The following is an 18,441-nucleotide window of genomic DNA, read 5'->3' on the forward strand; positions in this document are numbered from 1 at the left end:
GGTTTATGGTGGAAGGAGAAGCAATGGCGGATGTACGCCATTTCCCTTTGCTACCGCCATGACAGATTCACAATTGCCAGTCTTTGTTGTTGTTGTTGTTGTCCCTCGTTTGTTTGGTTTAATAAACATGACGTGTTTGCCTATAATGTTTGGGTTTGGGTCCCATAATTCTCTTACAACTGCTGTTACACTCTATACTTGGACTCCATTACAGTTCGAGCACACGGAAGTGACGTCACTCAGCCATGGCAGCCATTTAACCTACGTCATCACCCATAATAGATTTATACGATTTCCTTATTGCACCTGTAAAGCCTTTATGTACACAATTATTTATCTTGATTTCTTATAGTGTTTCTTAAAGCTAGAAATAAAATATATTGAGAAAAATAAGAGAGCATGTGTTGCTTATCAAGCACTTTAATGTATTGTTTCAACACTTAACCACTAACAATGAAATTGATACTGCAATAGACAACATACTGTCATTTGAGCTGTGGCGATTCCCAGTGACACATTTTAGAGGTTAGGCTTTTCCTCTTGTACATTTTGAGGCTTTTCCCCACTTCCCCAAATGTCCTGAAAATCTTGAAATATAATGTTCTGTTATCCAGCACAAGGAAATGTCATCCTTGTTTATCATCTCAGCAAATTGATCAGTGAAATTAGCCATCCCGGAAAACAGACTGAAAACACTGATGTCTGTTAAATCCATCATCATTTATCGGGGGAAAAAAATAAGTCCAGTGAGTCAAATCTTCATGCCAAGCTTGGCTTTCTGTGGAAAAAACACATTGGACAAAGATTACAAATTGTCTTCACAATGAAAAGAGGTTGAAAATGGGGTCAACTTACAATCCCTGTTGCATGTTTGGGTTTGACACTGTAGGAAGCCCGCTCTTTGGCTTGTCGAAAACATTCCTCTGCTACTTTTAACCTGTCAAATAAATATGCATATACTGTGTATTGCGATCGGGTCAAAAATATCAGAACTTAAATGATAACAACTGAGGGGTTTTGGTGATCAATGAATTACCTTTCCTTTAGAATGGATTTGTTTTCCTTCTTCCACAGGTCCTTAAAGTCAGAGGAAAACTCATACCAGACAGAAAAAATTGTGTTTGGTGAAACCTCTTTCTCTCCTCCCTTTGCCTTCACTGAGTAGAATACTGTGATTTCCAGGAACCTATCAAAACAATATTGCTAAGACTCAAACATGACTGTAAAATGGCGTATTAGTGCTTATACTTACAATTTATGTGTGCTGCTGAGATGACTTTCCAATGTATCAAGTTCATGTTTAGCTATGGAAGAATAATGCACAGGACTTACTGTGATTACCCAGAATGCAGAATATAACCATCATGTACCATCAAACACCTAAACTGTTGTTTATACCTTCCAAAATAAATCCCTCCATGTTGTCCTTAAAAGGCTGGAGGTTATCTTCAATGGAAGCTTTGCACACTCGTTCCACCTCTGAGGTACATGCTAAAAAAAAAATTCATGATGAAGTCGGAAGACCATCATACAGTACCCCACGTGTTATAAGGCCTAACTTGAAATAGAAGTTACATCTAAGGTCTTTTCTGAGTCGAGTGAGATCTTTGTGAAAGTCTTCAAATTTCATCTGGGAAGTCTGGAATAATTCATGAGGCTCAGGGAGAGGGTAAACACAAGTGTCTTTTCCAGCATCCTGGAGAAACACATCCAAATAAAAACTCAAAGCACATCAACACACATTGGTCTGTCAGTAAAATCATTCCAAAATAAAATAAAAAAATTAATCAGGTGAAATTTTGTCCCGTTGTCTGACAATTAAATGAAAATCCAACCAAATTGCGAGAGATCTTTCATCATACAACAACAAAAAACACAAATAGTGGCAACAATACCTTGCATAAATCACTATTCCATAAAATAATCATGATCGGTGTAAAAGCTCACCTCATCAAAATTTTTTAGATAGTATGCAACTATGTAAGACAGAAGACTTCTCATGCTGTCCTGTATGTAGAGAAGAAAAACAGAACAGGCAGTTGTGAATGAACGAACGAACGAACGAACGAACGAACGAACAAATTGCTTCTCACAGATGTTAGTTTGGCTTCCTCTGGTTACTCACACTGCTCTTGACATCTTTGAGTTTAGGAAGAATGTCAAGACTGAAGCCATCGGCTTGACCTCTTGTGCGATTTCCTCCATTCATGAAGTTTCCAAAAGCCAGCACCAGACCTAAAACCTGCTTCACCTTTTCACTATCCTGTAAAACCTAAACATAAGCAGCCATAATTTGTATCGTACTTAACAAGTGAAGCTTTTTGTTGGCAGATGAATTTACCTTGCATACATTCAGCAGAGTATCCAGTTTCTTCATGATGGATGACATGCACTCAGAGAAGCTAGACTGGAAGAGGATACAAAATACTCGACCAGAAAAGCTGGGGATCTGGGACAGCTGGTAGAGAAACCTAGAAGAAAAATTCATTTTACGACTGAAATCTCCGTACCATGGCATCAACTCACTGTTCAGGTTTGTCCAGAGGTTTTGCGTTCTCCTTGTCTTTCGTGGATTTCATATGTTTTTCGATCTTCTCCAGCTCTTCTGGCAACGCTCTCTGCAGAATACAGATATGACTGACACTCGATTGTATTTACTAATCAAAATTTCTGTACTTACATTTTCATAAAGAGCTTGAAGGGTCTCCAGGTCTACTATTGTGTTGTCCAAGTTCAAGACGGCTGCGGATAATGTCAGAAAATAGGATTGAAACCGGATTGCAAGTGTAAATCCAAAGAAACTCACCATGCTGGATGTCTTTCATGTCAAGGTGGAGCGAGGACATAAGGATTCCTACAGCTTGTGATCTTTTGTTGCTTAGGAGCTTGACAACCTAAGACAAGTAGCTAAAATTATTAGGATGCTGAATTATAAGATGATATTCCAGAACATTCACATTTTGAAAGTGTACTTGTGTGTTGATGTTTTTTTTTTGTGTGCAAAAATTATAATTGCATAATGATTATGAGTATGGAAGCCAACCATGTGCTACAACTGAGAAATCAATCGTCACTTTGGAATCAAACAAGGCATTATTTCAAAATGGCAGGTCACATTCCAGAACATTTGACCTGTTTGGCCTTGGACTTGGTAATTGTGTCAGAGAGTGGCTGCTTTTTCTCCTTGACGGCCGTTTTGGAGAACAACTCTACAAACTCCTCAAAGTCCACCTCAGGCTCCTCTATTGTCTCCCACACGGATGCAGATGATATTTCCCTGATGAAGAAGAAAAGAATAATTTGTTTGAAATGTTTAGAAGAGCCTTTTTTTAAACTAGAATAATTTTCTGTGTATTTGTTATTTTAATTCAAAATAGCCATTTACTTTTTCGTGTGTAACTGGATTCTCGTCCAATACAATGGCTTCATAGGTCTGGGAGGTTCCACCACTGCTTTCCTGGGTGGTTTCTCTTGGGTGAGGCCAAGAGTGTATAGCCCCAAAGGCAGAGGAGGAGGCAAGGAGCCCAGACTTCCTGGGGGAGCTGGAGGAATGCAGATGCTACCAGGTGGAGGAGGGGGTCGGGGATGGGGCGGAGGTGCACGGGTCCCACCAGGGAGTGGAGGAGGTGGGGGTGGGGGAACACCACCAGGGAGAGGAGGAGGTGGGGGTGGAGCAACACAGCCAGGGAGAGGAGGAGGAGGAGGTGGTGGTGGAGCAGATCCACCAGGGAGAGGAGGAGGAGGAGGAGGTGGTGGTGGTGGAGCAGGTCCACCAGGGAGAGGAGGAGGAGGTGGTGGAGCAGGTCCTCCAGGGAGAGGAGGAGGTGGTGGTGGTGGTGGTGGTGGTGGAGCAGATCCACCAGGAAGAGGAGGTCCAGCAGGGAGAGGAGGTGGAGGAGGTGGCGGTGGCATTGAACCTGCTGGTAAGGGTGGAGCTGGTGGCGGCTTAGCTACTGCTAAAGGAGGAGATGGCCCACCTGGAAGCGTGGCCAGGGGTTGCTGCTGACATGAACATTGTATAAACGGGAGTTTGAGGAAACCATTGGTTCCACTCGGTTCAGCGTAAGGCACTTTAAACTTAAAGCTGTCATCCATCGGTGATGTTTGCACAGATTTTGCCTCCAGAGAACACAGAAATTGATCTGCTTCAGTCTGAAAGTGAGCATCACACACTTCCTTCAAAAAGATTTCCTCTTGGTCGGTTTCTATATCTCTGTCCAGCAGAGGGGGCTGTCGCTCCAGCTCAGCAATCTTAGTCCTGAGATCTTCAATGGTTTGCTCCAGTTGTTGGATGACATTGACATGTTTTTCCTTCAGTTTCACTGTTTTCAGCAAAACCTCCTCCTGAAAATAGAGGTGGGGAAAAAAAATCAAATGAGTCATTATTCACTTTTGACTGACTCTCAATTTGGAAGATGAATGAATGTTTTGTATTTTATTGTTGGTCTTCTTGCCAAATGAGGAGCATTGATGATGGAAACTATGAAGAGTGTCTCTGTGACTTACCTGACAAATCTGGCTCTCATTTGGTTGCTCCCTCAAAACCAAGATTCCTGTCTGATTTTCTGAAAAGATGGAAAAAAAACATCTGGCACAATTCATGACATGAACGTTTCAGGTGTCCTGTTCTTACCTGGATCTGCGGTTCTGTCTCCATTGGGCCTGCATTCTTTCAAATGACCCGGTTGCTTACCCTCGAGATGATCAAGGGACATAGTTGGCTGATTAACAGTGGTCCATGTGTAGAGCTGGTCATGCTGAAGAAATACCTCAAAGTTATTATATGGAAATCAAACAACAAAAATTCTAATACATACGTGAAACTTAGATGATCCAATATGAGAAGGATTTGCTCCGAGTTGCTGTCTGAAGCAGTCGGTGAAAGGCAGAAGAAGACCCATGGCTAATATTCTGGAGCAGAGCCTCTCAGCCTCTTCTGGCTCCTCCTGCTGCTGTTGTTGGAGGAACACTTTCTCCAGGAGAGTTCTACCTGGACAAACGAGCAAAAATATGGAAATATGGAATCAATTGACTTAATCTGAATCAAGTTAGTTGAGTGGTTCTTGACAGAGCTTCAGAAATTACCTGTAAAAACATCTTGGAAGGCAACTTGTCCACAGGAAGAAGCACAAATGGGTTGGCTTCCTCCACCTCTGCACCTGTAGTCTTCTAAATCCCCAGAGTGACAATTGTTGATCTTGCACCTCATTCTCCTCTCAAACTCGTCCGTCCAATCAGCTGAGCGACTCAGATGAGCAGCATTGCTTGGGGAGCACTTCCTTGGGACTTGATGGTCACCAACCATCATCCTGAGGGCCAAAAAACGTATTTCAACAATCAATCAAGTCCTACATTAACTCCAGTTACCTTCGGAAATGTTGATGATCTCTTCTGGGTGACATGGGACTAATGGAAGGAGATAGAGCCGGTGAATGTCCTGGCGAGCTGAGTTGTCTGGTGGTGGTCTTGATGTATGAAGCGAAGACAGGAGGGTACGGTTTCACCATGGGGTTTGAAGGAGAAGCAGCTTTACTGGACCTGTGAATGTGTTTGGCTAACGTGGGGCTTCCTTGAGAAGGTGTGAAGCAAACACTGTTCCTCCTGGAAGGGGAAGCGATGCTTCCAGCAGAAGCGATGTGATTACTTTCAGAAACGATGCTCATGCAGTCTTCGAGTGACTCGGCAGCACTCGTGACTTCTTCAAAAATATTCCCTGAAATCATTCCGACCATGGTAGCGTTGCTTTTCTCGGGGTTCTCTTGAGCTCCATTCGCATGAGGCTCCTCAATGTGGTTTTCATCTCCTGCTTCCGGCTCCAGTATGTGAGCGCCGTCTAACGTGAAATTGGTTGCCATGGTAAATGGGTTGACTGTAGCCATGGCAGCGGGCAGGGACTGCAACATCTCCGCGTTTTCTGGAACTTCAGCAACACTAGCAGAGGACTTTGGCGCCTTGATCTCCGTTTCCTTCCTCCCATCTTTCTTGGATTCCTCTCTGAGGGACGACAATTGTAATCCTTGTGGTTTGTCGGTTACCTGGTCTGTATCTGAGAGGGTTCCTCCCTCCAGGAAAGATAGTGCATCTGATCCAAGTTCTAATTCGGGTGTCAGGTCAAGTCTTTCGGTGGGGGGTAATTCAACAACTCCATTACTGAGTGTTTTCTTGACCTCAACCGTGTCACATTGTTGTTGGAGCTTGATAGCAAGCTGGATGTCTGCGAGCAAATCATCTTGTTCTGCTGCTGAGTGATAGCTGTAAATATCAGTGTCAGATCCAGAACTCTTGTGTCCTCCATCCTCTGCTGCTGCTGCTCCCTTTTCTGCTCCATTGCATGGCTTTCGCTCACCTTTCAGACCGCCCGTTTCAGTATCTGATTGTCCAAGCTCATCTGCAGACAGATCAGGTGTTTTGGCCAGATCACCTTGTTGTGATGCCAGGAGCACATCTGCATCTTTACCTACGAGAAGAGCCTTTTTCTTGCGTATAGAAAAAACAGAAGGCTTGGACTCACATTTGTTTTTCTTCTTGCCTGGACCTGCGCTCTGCGTTCTTCCACCACCTCCTCCTCCTCTCGTGCTGCTTGCCCCTTTACCTTCATTCTTACCGTGCTGTTTCTTTCCACCCCGTCTTGTCATGTCCCCTCCTCCTTCGCTCCATCCTTCTTCCAGTGAAGGATAGCCACCATTACCAGATGCCGCTGCAGATTTTTTTTGTTTCGCTTCCTGGTTGCCCATGTTGCCCGAGTCAGATGGTATTAGATCCCGAGGACAGGTACGACACTGGAGTCTCTGGTGAATAAAAAGCTACCACAGATTGTCATGATCAATATGGAAATCGTGGTGATTCAGAGGAGATCAACACTGGTTTCAGGTTGCCTAGGCTCTACGTTGATGCTGATTCAGGAAAAGACAGCAGCGCGATGCTCACACACCCATCGCATCCCCTTCACCCCCGTCACTTCTCTTTATTTTCCTCTCAGCCATACCCTCCCCCTCCTCCTCTCCATCTGCTCCAAAATTGTGACGCAAGCTCTGCATGCTCAATGGAGCTCCATCAGCAAAGCATGATGCAAAAATATAATGGCACATATGAGATGTAAAGAGAAGTAAGTCATGGCTAATAAAAAAAAAAATTAGCTGCTGCTCTGATGACAAAAGGCTCATTCATTGCCACTCTGGTTCCTCACTACATTACCCATGATTCTCGGTTTCCTGTTGACATGATCCAATGTGGGGTGTCTTTAAAGTGCCCTGTCATAATAAGAACCTGAAGAGATTAGCAATTTCGAATTGTCTCTCTCCATCCATCCAAAAAAAAAAAATAAACAAAATGGTTAAATATCTCCATGGTTTTGTTTATTCATCTCATATTTGACACACTAAAAAAATGTTGTGCGTTCCATGCAATACTGTCATATAAAGACAACACAAAAGATTGTGCAGACACAAAACACTCATTTGTGGGTCTGTTTATGATAAAAAATAAATGAAAAAGACAAAAAACAATTGCGTTTGTCTAAATATTTACACTATCACCAGATGTGGTTGTTGTCAATCAACGATTTCCCACATTCGGTAAGCGATGCAAAATGACCTGGGAAGAATTTTTATCGTCTGCCACTGCAGTTCGTCACTTCTCCATTTTTTCAAGAGAGAGCACACCAGTGGCAAATTTGGACTGGAGGTCCCAAAACTCAATCTGGTCTACATTTGCTCTTTCTTTCGGCAAGCTGCGGGATTCCTCTTATTCAATTGAGGCTTGGCTTTGTTTTGATTCCACTGACACATTAAGATATCTCGGAAGGTTGTTCGAAAAGTCTTGTTACAAAGAGCGTAACACATCGGGTTCACCGTGCTGTTGACGTAACACAACCAGTAGCCCAGCGCCCAAAGAGTTCCCGGGATACAGTCTTGGCAAAAAGTATTTACCAAGACCATGATATTGTACGGTAACCAAGTTGTAATGAAAGCTAGAAGAATAGCGCTGAGTGTCCGTGCTGCTTTTTTATCATTTGTCTTTTTTTCATTCTTGCGTTTGTTAACCTCTGTCTTCGCTTTCGAGTTGGACTTTTTCACATCTTTCATGGAGATATTTTCAGGGGATGCGTCGGCAGGCGGTTTCGACTCGTCCTTTGCCCTTGTCGTCTTCTTTCCATCTACAGATAACGAATAAGATCATTTGGTGTGACATAGCAATCAATCGAGATTATTCTAACCAACCTGCGGAAAGCTTTGTTTGGTCGGCATCGTTTGCTTCCTCTTCCTCCTCTGAAACATCATTATTGTTCAAACTGTCACAGCAACTCTGTTCTCCTGTGGTGGCGTCAGATCTTCTGAACCTCCGGGAGAAATGAAAAAGCAAAGTGCTACATTTCCCTTTGCTGCTTTTCATTCCTGTTGGAATACTCGAGTTGTCCTTGGTGTTGTCTGGCGGCGGCTCATCATTCCTGTTATTGTCCTTGGTGGCACCATCATCCCGCTTTTTGTTTCCAACCCCAGAACCCTTAAGACCTTGTATATCCTTAGCACGTTTTTCTGACACCTGATAGATCTTCCAAAACAAGGTGGTCATAATGGTAACAGGCAAGTAAAAGGCAGCTATAGCGGTGCAGAATGTTATGATGGGCTCAGAGAGGAACTGGATGAAGCATTCATTGGATGGCACCGTCCGCTCACCGACGATGTATTGCCAGAACAAGATGGCGGGGGCCCAAAGAATAAATGAGATTGACCAGGCTAAACAAATCATGGTCATGGCTCGCTTCGTTGTGCGCTTCGCACGATATGTCAAAGGCCTGGTTACGGAGAAATACCTAAAAAAAAAAAAAAGGATGAGAATTTTAATTTAATTTGAATCACAAAGTAGTTCGTTACCTGTCAAAGCTTATGACAAGGAGGTTCATGACTGAAGCATTACTGGCGACGTAGTCAATCGCAAGCCACAGGTCGCAAATGACCGGCCCCAGAGCCCACTGATTCATGATGATGTACGTGGTGTACAAGTTCATCGATAAAGTGCCGATGGTCAGGTCAGCGAAGGCCAAGCTCAGCAAGTAGTAGTTGTTCACCGTCTTCAGCGCCTTATTGATCTTGAAGGACAACAGGACTAAAATGTTCCCGACAACAGTCACGAGAGAAAGTGACCCGGTGAGGAAGACGATGACTATAACCTGAAGATGTAGGAAAGAAAAAAAAAAGATTATTAAAATCATTATTATCATTTATCCGTGTATAATCATTTCAAAATTTCCTCAGTAAGGCTATTTAATGACTTTGTTGTATCGCAGGGAGTAGAGAAGATTCATTTAATGATTGATTTGAATAGTTAAATAAATGAGCTCCTAATAATTTGGATTACAGTGTAGTTCAATTTAACCCTTAAAAAAATAACTGAATGAAATTAAATAAATGAAAACATCAATTCAAACGCTGTATTAAAATGATTTAAATGTGGATGTAATAGAATATAAATAGTGAATGGTTAATAGAAAATACTTAAAAATATCTGCTTGTTACCTGCAAGACTGTATGTCCTCCTAATGGGTCAAAGGTGGTTGCCTCTTGGATTAACGTCCTATTTTCTGGTGATTCACTGAAGTTCGCCCCTTGCGAAATATTGCTACTATTGATCCGATGGGGAGTCCACCCGCCCACATTGCCGGACAATATGGCAACTTCCTGGTAAGAGCCATCTGAAATGGAAATATTTATAAAAATCAGTGTAAGGAATGACATGATTGAAAATGGAATCACTCGAACTTCAAATTTTGGGCTTAAATTTCAGATTTTAATAAGATAAGTACCAAAAGTAGCTGGGATGAAGGCAGCGTCCGATCTTGAGCTTTGATCCATAATGACCGACAAACATCTAAAGGAAGAGGCAAAATTGGTAACTAACTTAATCCATTAATTCAAAGGTAATCAGATTCCATAACTGCATTATTGATGAGCAGAAATTAAAAAAATACAAATACAGTGGAGACAATTGAGATCAATTATTTCAAAATATTTCCCCGCTCGTACACGTGCTTGTCCTGACGTTCCAAAATGCTCGGTGAGATGATGTTACCTGCTTACACATACGTACGTATGCAGAATACTGTCGTGCAATGTACGAAGATCCTAAAAAATGGTGTGAGAATCATTACACACATGGAAAGCAATGATAGCATCAATGAGCTAGCAAATACAAGATGATCATTCCATTCAGATTCCATTGCACTGCTGATTATGGTATAGATTAGCATAGCCTGTAAAGAAAAGATGACATTACTAATACAGGCTGTACTAATTAAAGCCAGAACCATCATGAGGACACGTGCAGAAAATGTTCGGGGTGGACCAATCATACCTCCAGTTCAGAGAAACATTTGACAGAACTTTGATCAGGTTGGGGGAAAAACCTACCAAAAACATGCAGCCTCCACAGAAAGACCTAAATGAAGATTTTAACCCAAGAACGCCGTCTGTGTAAACTCGTCCATTGTGTTGCCATCATGGAACTGTTACTGTGAAAACAAACAGGAAAACATAAATCATAAATATTAGAAATTAACCACTGAAATAATCAAGTCTGATTCTTCAGAAACAAAAAAGAACAAAAATTAAATTACAATTTGCGATGGATCATTAGTCTTTAATTGTGCCTTTATGTCAGAAATGATATAATACAAATATATGACTCGACCATAATAAAATGCAAACTTATTTGAATTCATATAAAAGTGTTGGGGGAAAAAAATGAACTTACCAGGGGTGTGTAGAATATCCTACTTCGCCCTACTTGTGCAGCATGCTGCTTTCCTCGGCTGCTCAGATTGCTCAAGAAGTGTGTGTGTGTGTGTGTGTGTGTGTGAGACTAGAGCAGACAGCGCCGCCCGCCTTTTAAAATCTTTATGCAGAAAAAAACACAAGGGGTTCTACTTGACAACACAAAGATCTGCCTCACGAGAGTTCAGTTTAGGAGGAAAAAAAAATTAGTTTATTTTACAGTGAAGAAATCAATTGATCATGTGAATAACACTTTATATAGTAGCTAAGGTCAAAGGTCAACATAATAAGTTCAGTGTCATTATTTCTCTTGTGTTGCTGGCCACTTGTTCTCTACCCACCCAGAAATAAATATTTTCATTTCTGATTTTTGTTTTTCAAATGTTGAGCCACATTTCCCTTAATAGCATCTCCGGCCATTTTTCCTCTTGATCGTTATGAAGCCCACCAAACTTACCTCGTCTCTCTTCATGATTCTCTTCTGTGGGCTCTGGAAATCCTTTTAAGGGATCTTTGCCATGCATCACCTATTCCGTCTATCACCATCCCTAATTCCAGACACATTTTGAGCAGCTGCAAAATAATGAAGTTAGCATAATATTGCGTAATATTCCAGAAGTGAAAATCGGAGCGCCCTAAAATACAAATGAAAATATCTGAGAGCCAACATCTCCAGTTATCTCAAGTTGGTTCAAGTTTCAGATCCTTCCCAAAAAACTTTTTTGTAAGTAGTAATTCAATTAATCAGTTAATCCCTCGTTCAAACTTCACAACTCGTTTATTTGTGTAGCCTTGAAAAGAAGCAAATGAAAGAACAAGCATAAATAAGGACGATTCAGTAGAGCATCATCCAACGTCATGTTGCAAGCAAATTTACAGCATTCTTCACGCTCACACACACACACTCACACACACACACACACACACACACACAATAATGACATGTGCAGATTGTGGACATCATCATAACATCTCCACTTGGATTCAAACCATTAAAATACTCCCTTGTTAAATATTAGAAAAGTATTCATCTTCAGGCACATTGTCTTCCCACTGTATTGCAGGCAAAAATTTCCAAGGTCACATTTTTGACAGTGGTAAGAAAAAAGAGTTTATAAAACAGACGATAGATATTGTCCACCATCAAATGTGTCTCGTCTGTTCACTTCTTTTTTTTCTGCTACTGTTTTGTCAAATACAAGAAAATGAACGACTCATATCTGAGTTTTTAAGATGTCAGTCACATGCCAATAGTTTGATTTTACAAGATGTGTCCATCAAGTCTGGATCCATCAACTTCTGCTGAAAATTGCAAAGCGCATTAAATTATGCACTGAAAATGAAGTTCTCCAAATTAAAATGGAATAAAATTGTTTTCATGTATCCAAACTTTTTGGTGAGCCAGTATCATCAGATCATTTCCATGTACACAAAATATCCCGAAACAAGTGTGCTGCAAGGTTGGGGCGGAGTCATCAAGGTGACCTACTGAATTCGGAAGATCTTGGATGAAAGTCAGTTGGTCTGCTTTGAGAAGCCATTTTGTATGGGGGGAGTGTTTATAGGCATAATCTTGTGGTTCGGAACACATGCAAGGAACCACCGGAAAGGGAGAACGACTCCAGAGACGGATCAGTTCAGCTGATCTTCATACTGTTTCCGGAAACAATCTCCAGCCGGGAAGAACTCCCAACAACGTTCCTGGTACATCTTCCAAACATAAGATTCCTTCAAGACAAACAGGACAATTATTTTTTTACATGACACTGTCAATTTGAATTAATGTCCTGATGGAAATAAAATCCGACTCCTCAATGAATCAACGATTCAAACGAAGTCAGATGATTTACCTGTCCTGTGTGCTCTGTTTCATCTTTGTTGATAAGATACATCACAAAGAATCTGCAACAAAAACATTTCACATTAGAGAAATATCATATAAATATATTTCCCATCACAAAGTGTATCAAAATACTCTTTAATTTTGAACTGCAAGGGTCCGAACTCTCTTTTTGGTGGGCTTTTCACAATAACGAATTGTCCAAATGTTCCCAATTCATTTTTGTATATTGTCTCTATTTTGAAAACTAGTAAGTGTGTGTAAAAACTAAATATCAACAGAGAGTACTTACAGGTAATTAGCCAAGTTGTGCTCCTGCAGAGTGTGTGTTTCAAATCCATGCGGCACTGTGTCGAAATAATCGTTGCCTATTCCGCAGATAAAACATTTTGTCTGGAAGAGAAGAAAAATTGGATGGCGAGTTAAATATATGATCATTTGAAAATGATTTATTTTATTGTGATGGCCTGCTTGCCTCCATGTCCTCTTTCACTTGTTCTTGCTGATCCCGCAGTTCTCCAAAAGCATCAATGATTAAACCTAGGATTGTCAAGACGAAAAGTTTTATCACCGCTTTGATCAAGGTGCCGACCGAAATGTTTCACCTTGGATGATTGCCAGCAGAATTACAATGACAAAGAAGAAGAAGGTGATGTCAAATATGATGCGATAGATCTCGTATTCGTCTCCTGCCGGGTCCTCAATCTGGTCACCGATGCCCCCCCCTGCTCGGACACCTACATACATGTGGAACATGTAGCACTGGCAGAAAAAAAAAAAAAAAAAGAAGAAGATATGGGAAAGAGAGGCAAACAATGTTATTTGAAAATAATTTTCCTGCCACAGTTGACTTTCTTCTTTTCATGCCTCTGTCCCCTTTGTGTCGAAAAGGCCATGGCTACCCCCTCAAATCCTTAATAGGAATAAATAGAGCTTTATGGAATGCTATGGATGGCTGACTATGGGGGATTAGTTGGGAAATTTCCGGGTGACAGAAGACCCCCCCCCCCCCCCTCCCCTCCCGTTACAAAACACACACCATCAGCTGTCGAGGCCTTATATAGCATTTCTTTCACATGCATTTCCAGTTGTATTTCATTTTTTATCAAGTTTGACTTCATATAGCAAATTGATAAAATGTGACATGTTTTTTTTTTTTTAGGATTCACATTTGATTAGCGTGATGCGCTACAAAATTCAGAAGCTTATTCAGACAAAAGCCAGTGCCTGAGGGTGAACGCTAAAACTAAAATCCCGTGACTCTCAATCCATAAATGGCAGTGGACCTCCTTGACACACAAGTTACTTCTCAAACATGGCTGCAGTGTGCAACTGTGCAAAACAGTTTTCTTAGCAACTCTAGCGCACCACATTTTTTTGACTTAATAGCATTATAAGAGGATACATGGGGAATTAGACGTCTAATCTAAAAAAAAACTTCTAATACTCACTGTCAACATGTCATCACATTTCATGTCAGGTAATTCTCCATCTTCACTCTTGTTGTAGAACTTTCGGAAGAAGTTGAACGCTACGACGGTGTACAGATACACAACCACCGCTAATAGGCCGACTGTTAACACCAACTGGGAGGAATGACGGATGAAGAGAAAATTATTATTATGAAAAAAAGTCGTTTTCTGGGATAGTTGACAGAGAGATGAAGATGCTCGACCTGTTTGCCGTTGTGCGTGACTGAAGACAGGATAGTCCGGAGTGTCTTGAAACCCATTGCGATGTCAAGCAGATGCGCGGCAAAGAAAAAATTGTTGTAGTGACCCAGGATGGACATGGTCATATACCAGGCCAGATACAGGAACGACTGTTGGGTAGCAGAGAAATGATTTTAGAGATGGTGTCCACCAAATCATTCTTCATGCATGCTTACATTGTCAGTGAACACCACGCCCAACTTCCAGATTTGGTACTTGACATCAATGGAGTTCAGCCTGTGGAGAAAATCAAATGATTCGAGTCCGTTTGGATTTTTCGTGAACTCAACGTGTCTTTGATTGTGCAGTGTACTCACACAGCTGCCAGGTAGCTGTCTTTTCTGGGCTTCCTTTTTTTATGAGCATCACTGAAGGCCAAGGCAGCCTTATCCAATCCCAGAAGTTCACTGATCCTGTCATGACCATAAAATTCTCCATATTTATCCATCACCTGTGGAAAATCAGAGTAAAATTCCCTTGACACATGTCACAGACACGGTTGAACTGTCAAAGACACCTTACCTTTCGCTTCACAAATTTATCCCAGTAGTTGTTGGGGAAAGATCTGAAAGTGACATATCAAAAGTTTTCAAAGCATCCATTCATCTCAAATACCATTTTTTATTTAATCATCATATATTTATTTTGCAGGGTGTGAGAAGATCCTCGTTTATCTCTTTAAAAAATAATAATTAAAAAAACTTACTGCGTGTTAATAACCAATCGGTCCCACTGTCCTTTGATATCATCCTCAGATGGTTGCTCCGTTATGTAAAGTCCATCAAACTCCAACTTCCTGGCGACCTCCTTTTCACGCTTAAAGATCACCAGAGGAACCTACATGACAAATAAGATAAGCATGATCATGATAATCAAATACTTACCAACAACCGCATACCTTGAGGCAGTAATATCCGATAATGCAGAAGAAAGAGATGACTGTGTGAAGGATAGCCAAGATCCGCAATGTCGGCTCCATGTATCCGCTGCCCTCTTCCAAAACAAAATGGACCATGGCTAACTTCAAGGGCTCTTTGGGGTCATCCGTGACCCCGTCTTTGATTTCGACCATGGGCTCACCACCCAGTGGATCCCACTGAATGGAGCTGTCTGCTTGATTGGTTGAGATCACTTCCTCGGCCACAGATGATGATGTAGAAACCTAAATAGAAAAAAAAGCTTCATTTATAATCGATATTGAATAAATGAAATTAATCAAGAGTTTATATTTTGTAACAACCCAACTCTACCTTGTAGAAGAGGAGAATGAAGTTGATGGCAAATGCGACAAATAGAGCTAGCATCCTCATGTTGTAGAAGTTCCTCGCAAAATAGTTCTGCAGGAGGAAAATAAAAGATCTGAGCGAAATCATCAAACAGCTGATAAAAAAAAAGTTCCCAAAAAATATTTTTTTACCAGGACTTTTCGCTGATACGCAACAATCTTCTTTGAGACCACCGACTCCTGTAAATCAGGTTCATCCTTCCAGACCCTACGCCTTTTAACTTTTGCCTTCATCTTCTCATTCTTCTCCTGTTTCTCATCGCTCCTGTGAAATGACAAATGTTACAAATGTCCAATCATCCATTCTTGTGTCAACAAGGTTTCCAATCACACTTACTTTTTCTTTATTTCACATGGATTCACCGGTCTTCCTTCCTTCTCCTCATCCAAAGAAGAACTGTTCAACTGAAATGGGAGGGGAGAAAAAAAAACAATCAGGAATTTGATTGTTCTTCAAATGTTCTTATCAACGGAAGGATTCCATCCTCACCTGTTGCCTTTGTCTGGGCTCAGAAGGTGGCGGGGAAGGAAGTGGAGAATTGAGCATTTCAGTGAGACTGGCATTAGGGTTGTGGGGACTGAGTTTATATTGTCCTCCCTCTCTCCGTAAATCCAAGCCGAAAATGTCCGACAGCAGCTCCGAGTCACTTGTATTGACAGCCAAGTACGCCAGGTCCTCGTTCACTGAGCTTCTGTCGTAGGATTTTCTTTCTTTATCTTCTCCCTCCAGTCTGATTGCATCCTGGGTCGGGTCAGGCATGTTCGCCAGTAGCTCAGACACCTGAGAAGAGCATGAGGGTTGAGTTATTTTTTTTTTCCCCCCCATAAACTGTGGATGATGTCATCTCCATACCTTTATGCTCTTGGTGCCATCAACCTGATTAGCTCCAAAAATACTATTATATAAAATTCTGCAAAATCCTCGAAACACACTGAAGACCATGTGAAGGAGGCCTTGCAGTACAGACAAGTAGAACGAAAGCAGGGTGGTGAGAAGGTCTTTTGACGTCATGCTTTTGATCTTCTTCATTTTCTTCTTCAAACTCTTCATGGACAGCACCTGACAATTGAGATGAAAACTGTCAGATTGTTTTTTCATGTGAGGTTTAAATGTAAATGAGATTTACATGAAATACATTTTCCGGAACTTTAAAAAATGTTCTTATTGCCTAATCTCCATAATTCAGGAGTCTGACCTTAATCAAAAGGATCACATTGACCCGCAGCGCGACGAGTGCCATGTGAACGGTGGTAACCGAAAAGAAGCTCGTCTCGGGATTTTCCACATCCGGTCTGTCTTGCTCGCTGTCGTCTTTCACCGCCGAGCGCTCCCCGGTGTCGGACATCCGAGCGGCCAGTTGCATTTCAAAGATGGTGTCCTCGCAGAAATTCACAAACAATTCCATTTTTTCCTTCTCGCCTCCTTCGTTCACCACGTCGAAGATGAACTGCCGCTTGGATTCTTTCACCTGGGTAAGAAAAAAATATCAAGACAAAGCTGAAGCGGAAAGGAGGTCAAAAAAATCCTACCTGCGGTTTCTCCCACTGCGTCCTGCTGGACTCGCTGATCTCAAAGTAGACCCTCTCGATACGCTTGGCGCTGCCCATGATCTCGATCCTACCCAGGTAGGGCTGGAAGTAGTTGAGAACACTCTCCGCCAGCTCCAGAAAGGTGTGCAGTCGGTTGTCATGAGGCATGTGCTCCGACAAGTTGGTCAACAACACCGCCACGTTGAAGCCGATGTCCTTGAAAGATCAGATTGAAGATTGAAGGATCATTTTGCAAAAAAAAAATCAATTTTCATTACCTTGGCTGGTTCATGAAAGCGCTCGACAAATTCCTCATAGTCCAGGAGTTCATTTTCATCCGTTTCAGCACATGAGAGAAGAAACTCAGTCTCAGACTGGGTATAGTGCTTATGGTTCTCCATCGCCTTCTGGAAGTCCCTCTTGGATATGACACCTTTCAATTCATTTGTTCATCAATACCAGAAGAATTCACACATTCATTCACAGAGGCTTCATCCTTACCTTTTCCATCAGGGTCGTACTCTTTAAAGGCTTCTGACGAGGTGACATCTTTCAGCTTGAGGAACATATCAAAGAACTTCAAAATCATCTCCACATTGTTTGACGATTCCACCAGCATGTCAACCATCTGCTTTCCGATCGTCCCGTTGACCACGTTGCCTGTCAATAGAAGACATTTCCTTAGAGATGCTTTTGGAATCAAACCGACTTGATTATTGTCATACCCTCCATCATTGAAAGCAACATGACCACCATGTCTTTCTGAAGGTCCATCAATTCCTTCAGTAGCTCAATCTGACTCGAGTCCTGAAGTGGAAATTGTGGGAAAAAAAAGTATATCCTTTATTTATGAACATTTATGAATTTTTAAACATCATTCAGCGTCTATTTTATTTCACGTACCTGAGACAACTTCATCTGCATATGAGCAAAGACGTGGAGGAACCCAACGACAGCATCCCACAGACGACTGTGTGCCAAACTCTGCTGATTGCCAGTACATGGACCCTGAAATAAAGTTACACATAATAAAAAAAAAAAAAGGATGACATTTCAATTCATTTAAATCCATTCCGTGAATTTGTCTGGATCTTCGTACCTGGATATACTCTGTGAGCGTGTTGAAAACCTGCTTGGCAACATGAATAGCCTTTGAGAAGTTCCTCTGTCCTTGCTCATCAATCACATCTTTGCCCGAGTAATACCAGTAGAAATCACTGATCGACTCCTAAGAATAAAAAGAGGCAAGTAAAGGTGTAAAAAGTCAAATATAATGAGGGCTCCACTTTTTGCCGAAATAATGGT

General features: G+C 41.6%; 3 protein-coding genes across 5 annotated transcripts in view; all 3 read right to left on the reverse strand.

The window, feature by feature from the left end:
• Positions 1-404: 404 nt before the first annotated feature.
• fmn2b (formin 2b) lies at positions 405-7,181 on the reverse strand. 2 transcript variants are annotated; one of them, XM_049758532.2, is made up of 19 exons: positions 5,368-7,180; positions 5,086-5,309; positions 4,818-4,990; positions 4,634-4,757; positions 4,507-4,565; positions 3,386-4,344; positions 3,133-3,277; positions 2,807-2,894; positions 2,681-2,742; positions 2,527-2,618; positions 2,342-2,471; positions 2,126-2,272; positions 1,948-2,007; positions 1,576-1,696; positions 1,399-1,491; positions 1,253-1,304; positions 1,037-1,186; positions 856-937; positions 405-778 (listed from the first exon to the last, which is right to left on the reverse strand). In XM_049758532.2, exons 1-19 carry the CDS (start codon positions 6,732-6,734, stop codon positions 752-754), a joined length of 4,155 nt encoding a protein of 1,384 aa, XP_049614489.1. In that variant the 5' UTR covers positions 6,735-7,180; the 3' UTR covers positions 405-751. The 2 variants fall into 2 exon arrangements, 1 of the variants encoding a protein (XP_049614489.1); XR_007489175.2 differs by lacking the exons at positions 405-778; positions 856-937 and having other exon boundaries at positions 1,093-1,186; positions 1,560-1,696; positions 5,368-7,181.
• Positions 7,182-7,333: 152 nt separating this feature from the next.
• On the reverse strand, positions 7,334-11,469 carry chrm3b (cholinergic receptor, muscarinic 3b). Its single transcript, XM_049758533.1, has 6 exons — positions 10,750-11,469; positions 9,803-10,507; positions 9,516-9,691; positions 8,874-9,169; positions 8,220-8,812; positions 7,334-8,155 (listed from the first exon to the last, which is right to left on the reverse strand). The coding sequence occupies exons 2-6, from the start codon at positions 9,849-9,851 to the stop codon at positions 7,704-7,706; spliced, it is 1,566 nt and encodes a 521-aa protein (XP_049614490.1). The 5' UTR covers positions 9,852-10,507; positions 10,750-11,469; the 3' UTR covers positions 7,334-7,703.
• Positions 11,470-11,528: 59 nt separating this feature from the next.
• The window catches only part of ryr2a (ryanodine receptor 2a (cardiac)), a 29,174-nt gene continuing 22,261 nt past the window's right edge, over positions 11,529-18,441 (reverse strand). For both annotated transcript variants that reach the window (XM_049758531.2, XM_049758530.2), the window contains exons 91-114: positions 18,236-18,364; positions 18,040-18,144; positions 17,862-17,943; positions 17,638-17,796; positions 17,415-17,569; positions 17,137-17,352; positions 16,803-17,075; positions 16,460-16,666; positions 16,097-16,387; positions 15,944-16,011; positions 15,739-15,871; positions 15,572-15,658; positions 15,220-15,483; positions 15,028-15,158; positions 14,844-14,886; positions 14,639-14,772; positions 14,498-14,558; positions 14,285-14,431; positions 14,061-14,195; positions 13,215-13,371; positions 13,085-13,149; positions 12,902-13,002; positions 12,620-12,671; positions 11,529-12,497 (exon numbers count right to left, since the gene is read on the reverse strand). In XM_049758531.2, the coding sequence (XP_049614488.1) occupies positions 12,402-12,497; positions 12,620-12,671; positions 12,902-13,002; positions 13,085-13,149; positions 13,215-13,371; positions 14,061-14,195; positions 14,285-14,431; positions 14,498-14,558; positions 14,639-14,772; positions 14,844-14,886; positions 15,028-15,158; positions 15,220-15,483; positions 15,572-15,658; positions 15,739-15,871; positions 15,944-16,011; positions 16,097-16,387; positions 16,460-16,666; positions 16,803-17,075; positions 17,137-17,352; positions 17,415-17,569; positions 17,638-17,796; positions 17,862-17,943; positions 18,040-18,144; positions 18,236-18,364 (3,291 nt within the window). In that variant the 3' untranslated portion in view covers positions 11,529-12,401. The remainder of the gene's footprint in view (positions 12,498-12,619; positions 12,672-12,901; positions 13,003-13,084; positions 13,150-13,214; positions 13,372-14,060; positions 14,196-14,284; positions 14,432-14,497; positions 14,559-14,638; positions 14,773-14,843; positions 14,887-15,027; positions 15,159-15,219; positions 15,484-15,571; positions 15,659-15,738; positions 15,872-15,943; positions 16,012-16,096; positions 16,388-16,459; positions 16,667-16,802; positions 17,076-17,136; positions 17,353-17,414; positions 17,570-17,637; positions 17,797-17,861; positions 17,944-18,039; positions 18,145-18,235; positions 18,365-18,441) is intronic.

This window comes from Syngnathus scovelli, chromosome 21, assembly GCF_024217435.2.
Source record: "Syngnathus scovelli strain Florida chromosome 21, RoL_Ssco_1.2, whole genome shotgun sequence".
Lineage (NCBI taxonomy): Eukaryota > Metazoa > Chordata > Actinopteri > Syngnathiformes > Syngnathidae > Syngnathus > Syngnathus scovelli.